At 42.4% G+C, this 16,802-nt stretch overlaps 1 protein-coding gene across 2 annotated transcripts in view; it reads right to left on the bottom strand.

The window, feature by feature from the left end:
* Positions 1–2,467: 2,467 nt before the first annotated feature.
* Positions 2,468–16,802, bottom strand: part of grik5 (glutamate receptor, ionotropic, kainate 5) — a 37,384-nt gene continuing 23,049 nt past the window's right edge. The window contains exons 12-20 of one of the 2 annotated variants that reach the window (XM_073485193.1): positions 16,076–16,189; positions 15,376–15,485; positions 14,976–15,149; positions 12,522–12,687; positions 11,100–11,325; positions 7,433–7,561; positions 4,464–4,585; positions 3,840–3,876; positions 3,122–3,174 (exon numbers count right to left, since the gene is read on the bottom strand). In XM_073485193.1, coding sequence (XP_073341294.1) covers positions 3,122–3,174; positions 3,840–3,876; positions 4,464–4,585; positions 7,433–7,561; positions 11,100–11,325; positions 12,522–12,687; positions 14,976–15,149; positions 15,376–15,485; positions 16,076–16,189 — 1,131 coding nt within the window. Of the gene's footprint in view, positions 3,175–3,839; positions 3,877–4,418; positions 4,586–7,432; positions 7,562–11,099; positions 11,326–12,521; positions 12,688–14,975; positions 15,150–15,375; positions 15,486–16,075; positions 16,190–16,802 lie in introns of both variants that reach the window. The other variant, XM_073485192.1, reaches the window with a different exon arrangement.

Raw genomic sequence — 16,802 nt, 5'->3', positions numbered from 1 at the left:
TCTGTCACACATTCATGAAAACAAGTATTGCAGCTCAGACTTTAACTGCACACTGATGTGTTTAACGCTTAGTAATGGTCTATAAAAATAAAGCAGATTTAAAGGCCCAGTATGTAGAATGTAATGGAATCTAGCGGTGAGGTTGCAGATCGCAACCAACTGAATACCCCTCGTCTCACCTTCCCCATTAAAAACGCAAAAAAAAACAAGAAAGTCCTTCTCGAGAGTCAGTGTTTGGTTTGTCCATTCTGGGCTACTGTAGAAACATGCCGGACTCCTGAAGAGGATCTGCTTCCTCTGTAGATATGAACGGCTCTTTCTTAGGTAACAAAATGACATCGACTCATAGTGATTTTACACTGACAAAAACATAAACCGAACTACAAACCATAACTAAATCCTACACACTGGATCTTTAAAGCAGCTGGCAGTATTGTATATTTTGTTCTTGTCAAGAGATACCTTGAAAAGCCCAATACCACCAACGTGTTAGTCTGTCTCTCAATAGTTTCTGACTTCCTCTACCCCAAGCCTCTTTGGTCCCACTGAAGATGCAACTCTTAAAAAATGGGCACAAATATACACTTTAATTTACAAACATTTTGTTTTTTGCACTGGGCACTGAATTTTTTAGCAACGACGCAACTCATTTCATGTGTTTTTTAATAGTTTTTAAAGTCAGAGGTTTACGGCACAGAGGAATAAGCTACATGAGGCTTTGGCTACTTATTGTGGTTTTGGTCTTTCCATTGAATTTGTTGACAGTAAGAAAGATACAGAATGTCACCAGCTCTACCCTTAAATGCTCCTTGTGATCTTGATTGTTTATGCAACACTTACTTGGTGAAAATGCAGTAGCAACTTGTGGGATTGAACGTATGGTATGCTTTGAATAATCATCAGCAATAACATGAAGTGTACCCAATTTCAAGTTAAATAGCTATAACATGCAAATCCACCAGTGTATTCCCTTTAAGCACCGTGGCTAATATACTGTAGATTGTTTCAGATGTAGTTTCACACAATATAACATTAACAACACAATTAAAAGCGACCAGATTCCCTTCTCAGCCAGGGTGAAAAGCATGTATTTCTTCTAAACCTATTTATCAGCATGTTTCGCTGTGTTCAACCCCCCCCCTGAATGAGTCCCCAGCCACCGAGGGGAGTAATTAGCCGATCAAAAGCTTGAGACAGTATTGACAAGGCTGTGTTGAGTCTATCACTCTGGCAGGAGCCTCTATCGCGAACGGCCAAGTCTGTCTGTTAAACAGAGAGAAGGGAGGAAGCTGCGGCTACAGCCTGCTGGCGCATTAACAAGCCCCTTAAAAGATGCCCAGAATTAACAGATCAGGACAGATCTAATAATGGAAGTAGTTCAGTTCGGGATTTCTCATTCAAATTCAGTAGTGTCCTTTTCACTCTTTCTGTTCTTCTCTATCTTGCCTCTCTGAATCTGCCTCGCCCGCTCTCTCTATCTCTTCTATGCTGTGTGAACAGAGGTGAAAAAGAAGTAAGGGCTTGGCAAGCGTTACCCAGGATAACGAGGGACATTAATTTCACATTTCAAAGGCTCTTGCTCTCTCTCTCGCTCTCCTCTTTTCGTGCCTGATTATCTAACATTTGTAGAAGGGTGCTGTTGCCGGGTACATCGTTCTCCTCGCTTAAAGTAGTTACAGACAGACTTACAGGAAGCACAATTTTTTTACGAACACACACACACACACACAGTGTAAAGAAAGGCAGACCAACAGTTTCCTCTGCTACTGTTTGCATTTTGTTGTCTTGAAGTCTTTTCATCCACCTTCCCTGATACCATTCGAAAAAAGCAGCTGTAGGGCACAGGGAGGGACACAAAACTCTTGAACACAATTAGCCGCAGTCTTAGTATGCTATAATCCACCATATTGTCACACATAGTCTGAATTTAACTCTGTAATTCCCACTTTGAACAATGGTAACAAAACAAGAAAGACAACAAAAGAAAAAAAAACAACAGGAAATAATTCTCTGGAAGTCTTTTAGTTGCTTAGTTTTAAATCACATACGAATACAGTATGTCCTCCAACAAGGCTTCGTTTTACTAGAGGGGTACGGTAGTTAGCTTCCAGGGGAGTTTCTGTGGAAGAAAACCAGCGCCCTCAGATCTAAAGGTGAAGTTAGATGGGGGGAAGGAGAGAAAAAGGAGGCCGGTGGAAACCATCATCTGGTCATGTGCATTTCCGCTCAGATTTGTCCAAACTGAACTGTTCGATTACAGAAGCTTTATCATCTCACAGCGTGCTCGTAGCCAGTTCTGTATCTGTAGGCCTCAAGCTCCCCCGGAGGAAAGGTTTTCCCTGCACATTCTCCTTTTAAAAGTCATCTCTTTTTCTGTTGGCTGACCTTGTGGAGTTCAACTATTTCCCTCCTTCTCTCCCTCTTATGTTCTCCAATGAGTCTCACAGCAGCGTCTCTCTCAGCAGCACAACTGTTCCTCAGTCACCTCATCACTGGCTCCCTGCAGCCCTCTCACCCTGCCCAATGTTTCTGGTCTCAGTCCTGGTCACCCAGTAGGTCTGTGGTGTTGCTGTTCTGTGGAGGTGGAATGGGTCGCGAGGTATGTGGTGGAGGGCTGTGGTGTAGCCGCCTTGGGCTGGGCCCCCCTCCGCCCTCACTGTCTGTGTTGTTGGATGAGGATGGAGGTGGGGGTGGGGGTAGCCTGGGCAGGGGTGCTGACGAAGGCGGTATTCTTGTGGTGGTTGATCCTATACTGGTGCCTGATCTCAGGCTCTGGATCCTCCGGCACTCCTGGCAGATCCTCACATGGGTGCAACTGCGGGCGGGCAGCAGCACAGGGGTAGGGGCTGGTGGAGGAGGGGTGGTGTTGGCCCCCAATGGATCATCTAGGATCCGCTGTGGCCCTGGGCCCAGGTCGACAGGCCCTGTCCCTCCTACGCCACCTCCTCCACCTCCAGCTCCACCAGTCAGCGGGCCGGCTCCGCTGTAGAGCTTCCCGTTGCTGAGACGCATCTCCCGGACCAGGCGCAGAGGCCGAGGGGCGCCGAGAGCAATGCGTGTGGGGTGGCGCAGGGCTGCTGAGCTGCTAAGGGGCCGACGGCGCCGCATACGGGAGGTCTTCTTACAGGAGACGGCGTTTCGGAACTCTGTGATCATCTCCCGACAGACAGACACCTGGAGGAGCAAAGGAAGGAGGGAAGGAAGAGGGAAAGACGGAAGGGAAGGAGGCAAAGGTAGGAGGGACGCCACAGACCCAAAGTAGGCAGGCAGCAGAACAAGACAGTGGTAAGGCAGTACATAAATAGAGGAGAGCGGAGGAAAAACAATAAAATTGAATGGGAAAGCAAAACAAAAACAAGGCGGGAACAAGGCAGAAGGAACAGACACAGTAAGGCATGGTGAACGAAAAAGTCGCAGGAGAAGCGAGGGCACAGAGATCAACGAATGGAGGGTTGGTTTGAAAACAGAAATGAGGAGGTGATGGGGAAGGACGTGGAGATGGATAGAGATGGGAGAATATCCAAGGAGCAGAGAGAGTTATTACAATCCAAACACACAGAACACCAAAATGTTGTTTAGTTTATGGGCACTTCATTATGGCACTATGCACTATGAACGGACAGGCAGGCCTGCAAACTCAGGTGCACACATACAAACTCACAGCAGCTGTGCACACCTTCACACACACAGTAAGACACACCTTCACGCCCACAATTATCTGAAATCATTCCAGCAGCATGACGACTGTAATTTGCACACACGGCGAACAAAATGCATCAACATGTCCACTACAGAAACAACATTGTGGGTGAAATCATAACAAAAAGTCATGTGCTCACATAAACAGAAACAGTACTCGTTGTCGGAGAACAGACACTGATGAGAGGAGGTGTGTGTTTGACAGAGAGATAGAGGGAGGCACACAGTGAGATGGGTGAGAAGTAATCCAAGAATGGAAACGAAGAATACCAGCGTACATGTGAGGCATGTAAAAGAAGATACATCATGACATTTAATGCCAGGGAAAAAGATCACACTACTTCTTTATGCAAGCAAATATTGGCATCTCTCAATATTGCTTATCCGTAAGTTTAGCTCACAAACACTTAGTGCCATACTGTTAAACACCAAACACTAAAAGGGCACACTGACTTAAAAAACAGGCAGGACATGCAAAGTGAAACCAAATTCTCCATTTGTCATAAACATTTCGGACAATACAGCATTTCAGTGCCGCATACTCGTACATTCCTCTCGTCTCACATGCACATAACACACTGGATCTCAAATGTTATAGCACACACAAACAAACAGACAAAAATGGAGGCAAAAGCTGAAAAGAATCTACCCACTCACACACAAACACACACACAAAACAACATAATCAAAAGGGTTGGCGGGATGCCATGGGAACCTACTGGGGTGTGTCTGTGGGGTCGGCGAGGGCAGGTATGGGGGCATACCTCATCGGTCTCTGCCGAGCGCCGTGTCGACCACACAAACTCCATAATGGCCACAAACACAGCAATAATGAGGCCACAGATCAGCACCACGAAGATGCCCCCAATGTTCTCCATGCCCAGACCTGGAAGTGGGCCACAGGAAACAAACATTAGTACACGTCCGTTTTTTTAATTTACTAGCCATGGAGAGTACTTCACAGCCGGTGAAAACATTGTGTAAAGTCTTCTGTGGCTCTGCAGGAGCTCTGTTGGAGAAATAGTTTAACATTTTGGGAAATGTGTTTGTTTGCTGTCTTGCCAAGGGTTGATGAGGAGATTGTTATCTGTTATCTGTTATCTGTATGATAAGCTGCTATCCCCAGCAGCTGAAAACAGGTAGCCTAGCTGAAGGTACGGAAGCAGAGAACAGCCATACTTGATATTATTTTTCACAAATTAATTATTGTGTTATCTTTGAAATACACGCTTTGTTATCTCGGGATAACAAGATAGAAAACAAAAGGTTGTTATTTTCTGTTATTACTTATAATGTTAATCAATTATCATGACTGGGTTTCTTTACTAAGCCTGGTCTAACTGATACATCGGTCTATGTTAAGACTTTTAATCTGACTTTATGTCGGTTGCACCAACCAAACTTAAGCCTAGTCTTGACTACGCCGGTTTTAGTGATGCACATCCATGTGGCTCCTGGGGGTTGGGGTTAGGGTTTATTATACGAGTGGTGTACCTTCCTTAATTAATAGGGCAGTGCATAATGTGTGTGTGGAGTGAGTGTGTGGTGGAGCGAGTGGCAGAAAGTGACAAGCGGAGCAGAGAAGAAAGTAAGCAGTAAGTTTTCAGTTTGACAGTTCATGTACAGTGTATAATATATGATAGATTGTCAGTGAACAAGACAAAAGTAGAGCTCCGTGTGTTGTTTAACAACTGCTGGAAACGTGAAGACACATTGTTAACAACCTTCCACTGTCTTGCAAATTTGTAGCTAATCATTTCTAAATTGCGGCATCATTATGGAGGAGGAGGAAGTGTTTTTCAAAAAGAAAGAAAAGGCAATTACACAGACAATGAAATAAGAATATTAATAAAGCCAGCACGAGAAAACAATGACTGTTGAAGGTAATAAGAGACTCCTTTAAAACGTTTTCGAGTCAGAGGAAACTTAATAAACTTTGTGAAACTCTGTCTACGACAAATTCTTAATCATTTGTCCCCTCTTGTAAATTCGGCAGTACATTGAGTTATTCATTTTCTAATATTGTGTTTGTTTGTCCTGGTGTGTTACAGTGCCAGGTTGTACTGTATGCTTCTCTGTGACTAGATAAATTGCCTTGTAGACAGCAGAACAGCTGCACAGATGAGAGCAACACACGGTTTGATTTTATGCCTGCTCCTGACCAGGTGTAAGATTTACAGACACAGGTTAAGACCAGCCGTGACTCCTGTTGGTGCAGCCGACCACAGGAGAGCCATGCCTGCATGCATAAATGGCTTCTTGCAACTGTAGCAACTAATTTAAAAGCAACATTATGTCACTTTCCCCTTAAAATAACAGCTTCAGAATCATTTTGATGGTACAGTGTCTTGTAATAGGGTGTGTGGTGTCTCTTTCACTTGTTTCTGCACTATGTAACTCCAGTGAGAGGGTAGGATCACAGCGTTACATACATGTTTACTTCAAGATACAAGTTTTCAACACATAACCTTGTTTTGATGTGATGAGTTTTGTTTGTAGTTAGCACCTAAATTATGTGTGACAAATTGTTACAGACCTGGGATTTGTATTTATGACAGTGTTGTTGTACTCAGGCAACTGTATGTTATCCTGTCTCTTAAAATAATTAGCCATAATGTAATAACCCTCGTATGAAATCACAAGGGAAAACATTCTAACAATAAATGGCAAAAGTTCATACAGTAGAAAGTGCTTGCTTGGAAATTCTCAAATCCAGCACACAGAGCACAGCGTGTATGTCACAGTCCTGTTATGAATCCTGAGACGTTGTTTTCTTGTGATAAATTATTATGAGAAAACGAGCTTTGTTATCTTGAGTTAACAAAATAATAAACTTGCGATCTGGAGATAAGAGTATTAGAAAAATAACTGCAAGCTCGTCCATAGGAAGGCTCAGTTTTTGTCCACATTAAATAAACTAGATATAACATGTTAAGTATTGGTGTCCACTGGAGAGATTCTGATAGCCAGACTGTTTCCCCGTTTCAGTTCTTAATCCTAAACTAAGCTAACCAGCTGCTGATTGTTGTACAGACATGAGATTGGTAACATTCTTGACCTCAGTTTTGTGATCTACGAGACACAAATTATCTTAATAGACAGCGTCTGTAGCAGATTTTTTTCATAAAAGGGACTAAAAATCTGGATTTCTCAGCCTCTGCGGCTCTAGTTTCGACCTTTCTTTTCCAAAAATCTGTCTCTTGCAAGCATTTCAACTTTATCCAAGTGGAATACTAAATCACAGGAGCGCTCTCTCTCAATTGAATTAAAAAATGTAAATGACCCATGATGAAGTGGCTCACTGAATACCAGAGTTATGGGGCCCTCAAACATTTGAGATACACTGCACAGATGAAGCTCAATGATGCTGAAAAGGAAGGCATGAAATTGTTTCCAGAGTTAGCAAAACTCAAAGAGATTTTCATTTGACAGCGGTGGAATAAATGGTGAGGCGTTTTCATTGTCTTTGTCATTTATACAGGCACACACACATTTAACATACACACACACACACACACCTGGACAGACACACTCACTCTAATAAAACTGCCATTACACACCACCTGAGACAAACAGAAGACATTTGGGAAAGTAGATTGCGCTAAGCACCCTTCACAAGGACATTAGGTTAGGCATTAGCCATTAGCTGGACTGTAGCAGAGAGTGAGGAGACTATTACTGGGGACATTAGAGAGAAGGAGGGAGAAGAGACAGACAGCTGCGGTCGACTGACCCTTGGCACGGTGGTCCTCCTCTTTGGGACATTGGCCTCCCTCCCACCACCTCCTCTTCAGTATCTCAAGCCTGTTATTCTCCTGCAGCTGGAGGATGGCCAGCGTGATCTCATCTCTGAACGGAGACCCTGGCAAATGACAGGAAAGAAGGATAAGAGCAATTGGTGGGGGGACAGAGAAGATGCAACGAAGGAGCTCAGACGAGAGAGAGGTTTTTTCGGAAGAAGTGGAGAAAAAGATGAGGAATGTGTAGAGAGTAAAGGAGACGGAATCAGAGGGAGAGAATTTCTGTTGCAGCCTCGAGATGGCTACGAGTGATCTAACTGTGAGAATAAAGAGAGGATTAGTGAGAGATAAAGAGCGAGATTACAGCCAGAAAGAGCCAGTGGTACAGCCGCTGGTCAGACAGCATACAAAGCATGTTATGAACTAGATACAGTAGGAAAGAGGGTTTAAAGGGTCAGTCCACCAGAAATTGCAAATATATTTTCTCATTTAGCCGAGTAATAAAGAGCCATGAGGATAATCAGCAGACGTCATTGTGAACAGTAATCATTGGAACTACTCTCTGCAAGAAAATAGACCTTATGGGATTTGTTGAATGCGTAACAACCGCGGGTAGTGTTTCTAGAAAGGCACATTACTAGTAAATGTTTTTTTTCTTTTTTTTAATGAAGACAAAGTACCCCTCCCCCCAGCTACCCCTCCCCCTTCTTGGCTGAGACCCACCCTCCATCCAAGTTTTGTGGAAAGACGTACAGTAGTTTTTATGTAATCCTGCTAACATGCCAAGCACCAAACGGACGGGAGTGAAAACATAACCTTGTTGGCGCAGGTAATAAACAAACGTTTTACTTCCCATTAATTACTGCCCTTTGAGTGAGTTGTGGAGCTGTGGTTGTTGGATATTTGAACATAACTTTCATTATGTGTTTGTAGTCCAATGCAATGTGCTTTTACACACTGTACCGATGTCATATTCCACCAGCATGTCTGTGTGGTTGTCAGAGTGAATTAAAGGATAAGTTCAACATTTTGGGAAAGATACTTACTTGCTTTCTTGTTGAGAATTAGAGGAGAATACCACAATTAAATACGTAGCTACTGTATAGCCGGGACGTGATTAGCTTAGCTGGAAAAGCTAGACTGGTTCTATCCCAATAATAAATAAAATCAGTCCTTTAAAGCCCACTAATTAACCGTTGTATCTTGTATGTTTATCTATAGATAAAACCAAAATGTTAAAACAATACATTACAATTGAATGGTTGTTTTGTGCTGGGCAGTTACCTCCTGAAGACCTGCTGACTTCAGAAAGCCACTGTTCCCTAAAAAGAAACAGTCCAGCACATAACTCCTCATAAAACTGAATTTTATTAGCCTTTGGACAAAGCCAGACTGGCTGTTTCCCTATAATTCCAGAATTTATGCGGAGCTAAGCTAACTGTGTTCTGGCTGTAGCTTCATATTTAGGGTGCCAACTTCAGAGTACAGTCAGTCATCTAACTTCAAGAAACTTCAAGAAAGAGATCAAGTGTATTTCCCAAAAATGTCAAACAATCCCTTTAAATTTAACTGTGAATAGAAGTAAATGAGAAAACACTGAACAAGCCCTTTATTTGTATTTTCAGCATTTTTAAATATATAAATATATCTCCTTGTGGTCTCCTCTCCATGCTGATGCAGTAACTCTGCTCCTTTAGTCCATCATATCTCCCTTTCTTTCCTTCTCCTCCTTCACTCTAGTCATGCCCTCCTCCTCTTCATTAGAACAGATCACTGAGATGCACTGACACCACGTCTATGTGCTAAAAAAAAAAAAAAAAGGAGCTTCAGAAGAGCTGGACGCGTGTGGAAAAGCAATTAACTGCATGTTCATTACTTCCAGTTGAAATACTCACTAATCCCCTTAGATAAAAAAAAAATAAATCAACCACGTACACGACTTTTTTCAGATGTAATCTCTCACCAATCAGCAGTGCTACATGTGTCTGTTTAGCATAATTGATCTCATGCAGGTGCTTCTGTCTCTCTTTCAGTCAACGGAGGGTTTTTTCTTTGATGAGGTGTTTAGAGAAAGTCCTTCAGGATCAGCCTTTACAGACTTTTGATTACATATTTCTTTTTAACTCAGTGTGACACTGATCATAACAGCCACAGATGATATGTTTACATCCCTGCACGCTGGAATTGCTCTCATCTTAACTTTTAATGTTGAAGATTTTGTGTCCTGTTGGTGATTATACTCCTTCTGCTTCTTTAGCTGCATGTGGTATCCCCTGTGGCTTGATTTCAGGCCTTATTGCTAAATTATAGAGCTAATCACAGAAATGACAGCAACATTTGTGATCTTCCATGACCTTTGAACCCCCGACGAGGCCAATGGTAGCTCAAGATCTTCTGCCGGTCGAAGTGAAAAGGCAAAAGATGATGGGTGCTTGCTGTATGGGCTTGTAGGTTTTGGAATATTCTGCCTGGAAATGAGACTGACTAAATCGATGTTGATGTTCTCAAAAAGCTATTTATAAGACTTGTGATAGTTTCATTAACATATTTTACACTGTATCTATTTGTCTGTTTGTGCATAAATCATAGTAACAACTCATAATGTAATAAATATTAAAGTAATTCATCAAATATAACATTCTGTATTTCTCCAAATAGTAAAGGTAATAAAAATGAAAGTAACAGATTTCCAGATATTATCTTTACACAGTGATAATCTCAAATTACTGTATGATTATGAATTGTAAGGAGTGTAACATTTGTTTACCTAATGATGAGATAACATTATAACACTTGCCAGGTTTCCATGCTTCATTGATTTTAACCAAATTTTGAGAAAATTGGCAGAAGAAATGTGAATGAATGTCTGTTTCCATCAATTACCGTTATACAATTAGTAGGAGTTCGTTCAGTGCAGTACGTAGAGCCAAGTCTCCCGTCAGAAAACCATCGTACCATGGCAGAAGAAGAGGATGCAACAAGATGATGACATTAAAACGAGTGCCAGTCGAACATCGGAGCGATGTGGAGATTAATCTTTAATCGTAATTTTTTTTGTATGTCTTTGTAGACACTGCGTCATGGTTTTGGGTTGTTATTTCAATATTTCCAGTCTTATTTTGGAAGTTCTCTCCTTATGTGTCACATTTTGCTTTACACTTCCTGCCTTTTTACCTGTTACCGGTGATTAATTTGTGGATTAGTCCCTGTGTGTTTAAATCTGTGTTTTCCCCTTACATATTTTGTTCCTGGTGTCGCTGTGTTTGCTCCTCGTCTTTTCTGCAATCCTGCCTGTGTTCCCTGAGCTTCATCCTGGTTTGTACTATATTTAGTTTTGTATTTGTCTTTGGTTTTTTGGATTTGCCCCAGCCTGTTTTTGTCAGTTTTGTTGCTTGCTTCTGATTTTTTGGACTACATCTACAGATCACTAAAGCTTTCTATTTGTTTGTATACCTGCCTGCCTTGGCATCTGGGTCCTTTTTATGCACAAAAAACAAGTGGATTGAAACGCACCTACTGAGATAATTCAAGTTTACAGGTTTTACTACAATGTCTATATTTGACATTAATAAAGTTATTTGACGTTTTTGATTCATCAGTTGCTACAAGCACTTTGTAAGGCATGTGTTTTGTTTGAAACTGATATATTAGTCTTCTTACCCAGTGGCATGCCGATGCCGTAGCCCTTGGTGTCCAGCAGGCCTCCAATCTGTGTGAGATTACAGTTGAGGCCGCGGTGGTACTCGTTCATGGTGCTCTCCATCAGGAAGGCGTACTTGGAGTTGACCACGCGGGCGATGCCCTCCTCCGTGCTCTTCACAAACACACTGGGCTGCTTGGAGTTCATGTAGTTCCACATCCGCTGGTAGGTCTGGTAACGCGAGTTCTGCAGAGAAATGGGAACAACAATGGGAATTAAACACTGACTACGGATTTTTGGCTCCGAACAAGTCCTATCATCTGTCTTTTCAGCAGAAATCGAATGCAGCTCAATAAAAATGAAAGAGGGAAGGATGGAAGAAGAGGAAGAGAGATGCATCCTCGATAAACATTGGAGGAAAGTACACGTACAATGGAGAATCAAGTGTGAATAATGACAAGCAGAGTGAAACATCAATGGCGAATACAGGGAAACGAGAAAGAACAGAGTGGAGGGAAGAAAGGCGACATGAAGCAACAGATAATTCACTCATGGCATAGCTGATGCATCATCTTTCATACAGATGGAGGTAAATCAGCACAGAGGAGGTGGTTCAGCACTTAGCAAAATATGGCAAGCTCCAAAACAGGATTAAGTGTTTAAAGTGTACAATTACATGAGGTATCTCTGTGTATTGTGTGTGAGAAGAAAGGAAAAGAGTAGAGAGCGCGGCATCTGTGTGTAATAACGTGGGTGTGTATTGTATGTGTGTGTTAGTGTGTCTGTGTGTGTGGATTAGGCATTGAGTGGAGTAATGTACTGTAGCATTGAAGCTGGCTTACGTAGGCAAACATAAACCACTCTTTCTTATATTCTCAATATGGACAAACACCACCAGAATGCAAAACACACACACACACACACACACACACACACACACACACACACACACACACTCAATCTGGCATGTAGCCATTTCCCATGCATGCACACAAGTAAACAAATACATGGCTTTTTATACACTCACCTACGCACACTCCCACATGCAAACACACCTACACACACACACACACACACACACACACTCTCGATGACAAACACAGATGCCGACACAGATGCCGGAAGCGCTCTCATAAGCAAACACAGGCAGTCAGCCACTTAACACAAACAGCTATAAAGAAAACAACAGAGGAACTCAGAGATATAGTGGCAAATATGAGGACAACTGCTCACTCCAGGCATGGCAATAAAGACAAAAACACTGCAATAAATCACACATTCATACACAAACACAAAAAAAACGTTTGTTGCTAGAAAGGCAATTCAGGAAATTGTCAGATAAATCCATGTGCCATCAAAAACAACACAATTTAACAAGTTCACATGAAAACAAACAACCGAAAAGCCAAGCGGAGCCGTTTAGCTGCTGCAGCCGGCCGTACCATGAAGAACGTCATGGTGCTCCCTCCGTGGATGGTGCCATACTCAATGTTGGTCTGGTCGGCCAAGTCGTCCGGAGACTCGATGGGAGCCTCCATCCTCTGGACGGTCAGGAAGGCTGCCAGGTTGGCCGTGTAGGAGGAGATGATGATCAGGGTAAACGCCCACCTGTGCGATGGAGACGCAAGTGAAAGGTGTAAGTAAGAATGGCAGACATCGATGAAATCTTTTATTCAGGTTACGTGTTATTTATACATCACAAAATTGATACATATCAGGATAAAGTCTGGAAAATCAATTGGAAGACTTTCCAAAGATTAAACAACTAATTCCAAATCAATGTTTTGGGCTAATCCAGCCAAGGAAATGACAAATATACCCAGTATTACTCTAAATCAGTCCTGCTCATTGACTTGCAACACTGTCCACAATGGCTTAAGACACCCAGAAATGTTAAAAGGGAGAGATAGCTCAGTTGGGCAAAAATTGGGCTCAGGTTTCCTGGACTAACAGATTATATTCTTCACCCACAACCTCAAAGACGCGACTCTCTCACAACCTTTCTTTCATGTCTAAAAGCTTCAAGAGGGAACATCATGTACCCACTCCACTTAATAATATCCCCTATGCCATATCTCGCTCAATTTGCCCTCCTGTCTTCCCCTACCCTTTATCTCCTTAGCTCTCTTAGCGATTATTATTTTTTTCTAAGCACACGTCTCGTTCATAGCCACAGGAATATCATCAGGATACTCTAGTATTTCTGTGAACTTAGCATTTTTCTATTGTTTGCTTGAAATGTTGGCGCTCAGGGCCTGAAATGTATGTCGCCTATATGCTTAAAATTTAAAACTCAAGAGTCATTATCTCACATTGCAGATGTGCAAAAAAAAAGCAACCTCAAGGAAAAAAAGCAGATTCTTGATAAAGAAATGTGCTAGCCTGTATTTTAAAACACATGTCCAAAGGGGGGCTTTTGCAAATATGGCCTCTAAAGCTTTGAAAAGTTTACCATCTATTATCATGGCTGTTACTCTATATATTGTCTCAAGACTCATTTGAATAACTGGAACTTAATTGTTTTTATAACATAATTTTGTCTACTAACCCTTGTATCATTTTAATGTGTCTAAGTGTGTTTCCTCTCCTTTGTTTATAACAATAAACAATAATGTAATATTTTATCTAAATCGTTTCTAAAAATTCAGAATTCATTTATTTCTCTTTTTATTTAAAACTTTGTGATCCTCTGATTTTGTGCCATACCAATACAGTTTTACATCATCATTGCCTCCGCCAAGGACATTCTGTTTGTTTTTTTGTTTGTTTGTTTATTGGTTGGTGTGTCAGCAGGATTACACAAAAACTTCTGAACACAACACACAACACTGAGATGAAGGTTGGGTCTCAGCCCAGAACAGACTGAACCATAAACTTTTCGTTGCTGAAGGGACGGATCCAGGATTTGTTTCTCGATTTCTTTAACATTGCAAGATTGTTTTTTTTAAATTTCGAAAAATTCTCAGGAAATAATGCATGAATCTTGATGAAAAAAATCAGGCGTATTTGGTCTGCTGGTATCTATGAGAAAGTACAATTGATGCATATTCTAGATCTGGTGAGCTTAAATTATGGTTGAGTTTTGTTCCATCCTCCACATGGCTTTATACCCCACTGGAAGCATTTCAGAAGCTGAGCCTCATGCCTGTCTGTTGACTTGTTCAGATTGTGTTTATTTTGTCAGTGTGGTTGAGTAGGCTACATAGTTAAAATTTGTGTTTTATTTGGAAAATTGATGGGATGCACAGCGTCATTCTGCTGTCTGACTTCCTGTCTGGCTCGATCTGCTCTGTGCAGATAGACGCAGCTGTGGTCCACTTCCATCAAAAACAGACTCGGTACATATTCAGAGCGGAGAGCTGTTTCTGGGACGCTGCTGAGATGTGCCATGCGCAACCAATGGAACCAAGAGCATTGGCTAGAACGTAATGCCATACAGACAGTGGAATCTGGGGGTGATACAGGGCTATCACATTTGATTTGATTTGATTGAAATAAAGGCGACTGTTGGGCCTTGGCAGAGGTATGCACTCTACTGAGTGTCATTCTCTTTATTATTATTGCAACATGTTAATTTCGTTAAAAAGAAAGACATAGAAACATACTCTGCTTTGAATGATGATTTGTGTCTGATATGTTTTTTTTACACTGAATAAACTAGTGAACATTTATTCATATTGAAAAATTACAGACAAATAATCCAATTTTCGGTTGGAGTTAAAACATCCAAGAGAAGTATCTATCCTACTTTTCTGTTATTATTATTTTAATTTTTTTTATGAAGGTATTATGGTTGCTTATACAAATAGAATACAAAACACCTTTTTGATTGGATGAGGACTTTAAATGGTCCGGCACACCCGCACAAACACAAACTCAATCATTCTGTAACTTACCACACCCCACTGACACATCTGGTGGACAGGGCTCTGGGCATTATCTCCGATCCCTGCTGCATGAAGCCTCCGACAGGAAACCACAGGCTGTTTCCAAGGGTGTACTGGTTCTCCAACATGTCCCTGCGCTCTCGCAGACACGGGTGAGGGTTGTACCACTCATAAGGGCTCAGCCTGGGGGGGGGAAACACAGGTACATGAATGACCTTGAGGTTAAACTGCAGCACAGTATTATACTTCTGTCATATCATTCAAGTCACCGCCAATCAGTCACTCGATCCCTGTCAAAGTGTCTGCGGCAGGTTGTGTATGGTAAAAAATTCCGTTATGTGACAGGCGACTTGTGCTCGACAAGATAAATGGCGATAGAGCGCAGATGTGTGTGATGTAATGTATGGACCTTGCAGCCAGGAAGAGCACACAGCTGACAGCCAGGTAGGCGAGCAGCATGAAGAGCCAGACAGCTGGAGAGAAGGGATCGAGGAAGGAGAAGTAACCCGGCTTTCGACCCTGGTACAGAGAGGAAGAAGAAGAAGAGAAAGAAAAGTAGAGGGATGGGGCGACAGAGAGACAGACGGGAAGGTACAGTGTGTTAGAAAACAAGGTGTCATGTCTCAGCAGTCGAGGAATGTCCCCTTTGCACCACAGGAGGGCAGTGTCCTTCACTGTACTCTCATAGTAAGTCTGCAGTGCTTTGATACGCTAATGCTACAATCCATAAACGCTCCGTTTCACAATGCCTACTGCTGAAGCATACTTGGCTTAGACCCAAAACCTCATTAGCAATGTAAAGCTGCCACTGTTACCCAGTTACAGAGCACTGACTTATTGAGAAATTTAAATTACATCTATAAATTTCACTGTGGACACAGTGGATGCAGCGTGTGGCGTACTACACAAACACAATCCTCGGATGAGATCAACTCTTATGTAATATTCAGTCTGATTCGTTAAGACTCCTCTTACAAGTGTAGGACGTCGTCTTCTGTGCGACCCTGCCAGCTTTACAAGCAGTGCAAACAAAAGGAATGAAATCCAACACTCGATCTGTCGTGAGCATCACCCAGCGGGCACCCTACAACCCCAGATAACACCCTCACCAGTTGAACTCTGTACAAGATGCTGATCCCCAGGGTCATGAACGGCTTAGAGAAGTCGATAACTTTTTCTCTCTCTGACGTGATGGTGAAGCCTGCCACGGCCAGGTCCGCTTTCTGTAGGATTGACAAAGATAGATAGGTAGATAGATGGTTGTGTGGGCGAGAGAAAGGTAGAGGCAGAAGAAGAGAGAGTCAGAGAGAGAAACGACAAAGCGGTCAGGTAACTGTGCAAAAATAGAAAGACACTTGATGCCGCACTGGGTACATGAGAGCTCTGTTTGTGTAAAATGTTGACTTCCCTGATAAAAAAAAAAAAGAAAAGTTTGACAACGCACTTGAAAACACATTTGGAAAAACATACAGACGTGCACTCTGTCCCTTTCTCTCTGGCACACACACTCACACATCATCCACCATCCAAATTAGGCTAATTGCAAGTAAGCACTGGGTGGCTGGTCTTTCCACCTGTATAAAACCTCACAGGTCTCTGGTCGCTTTGCCTCCCCTCCATCTCTTCCATTAAACACTAATTGATGAACATGGGCTGCTAATTAGAGCTGAGTGATCAGGCAGTGGGGTGGGCAGGGAGGGAGAGGAACCGTGGAGAGCTGGGGGAGCACCAGTGTGGCAGGCCCCACACAGGGACCACAGTCTGGTAATTGAAGTATACCGTATGGTAATTAAGCAAAGAGGGGCTCTCATTAGCCTGCTTCAACCAGAGTGTCTG

This window comes from Pagrus major, chromosome 17, assembly GCF_040436345.1.
Source record: "Pagrus major chromosome 17, Pma_NU_1.0".
In the NCBI taxonomy this organism is placed as follows: Eukaryota; Metazoa; Chordata; class Actinopteri; order Spariformes; family Sparidae; genus Pagrus; species Pagrus major.
This window is presented reverse-complemented; position numbering and strand designations above follow the sequence as displayed.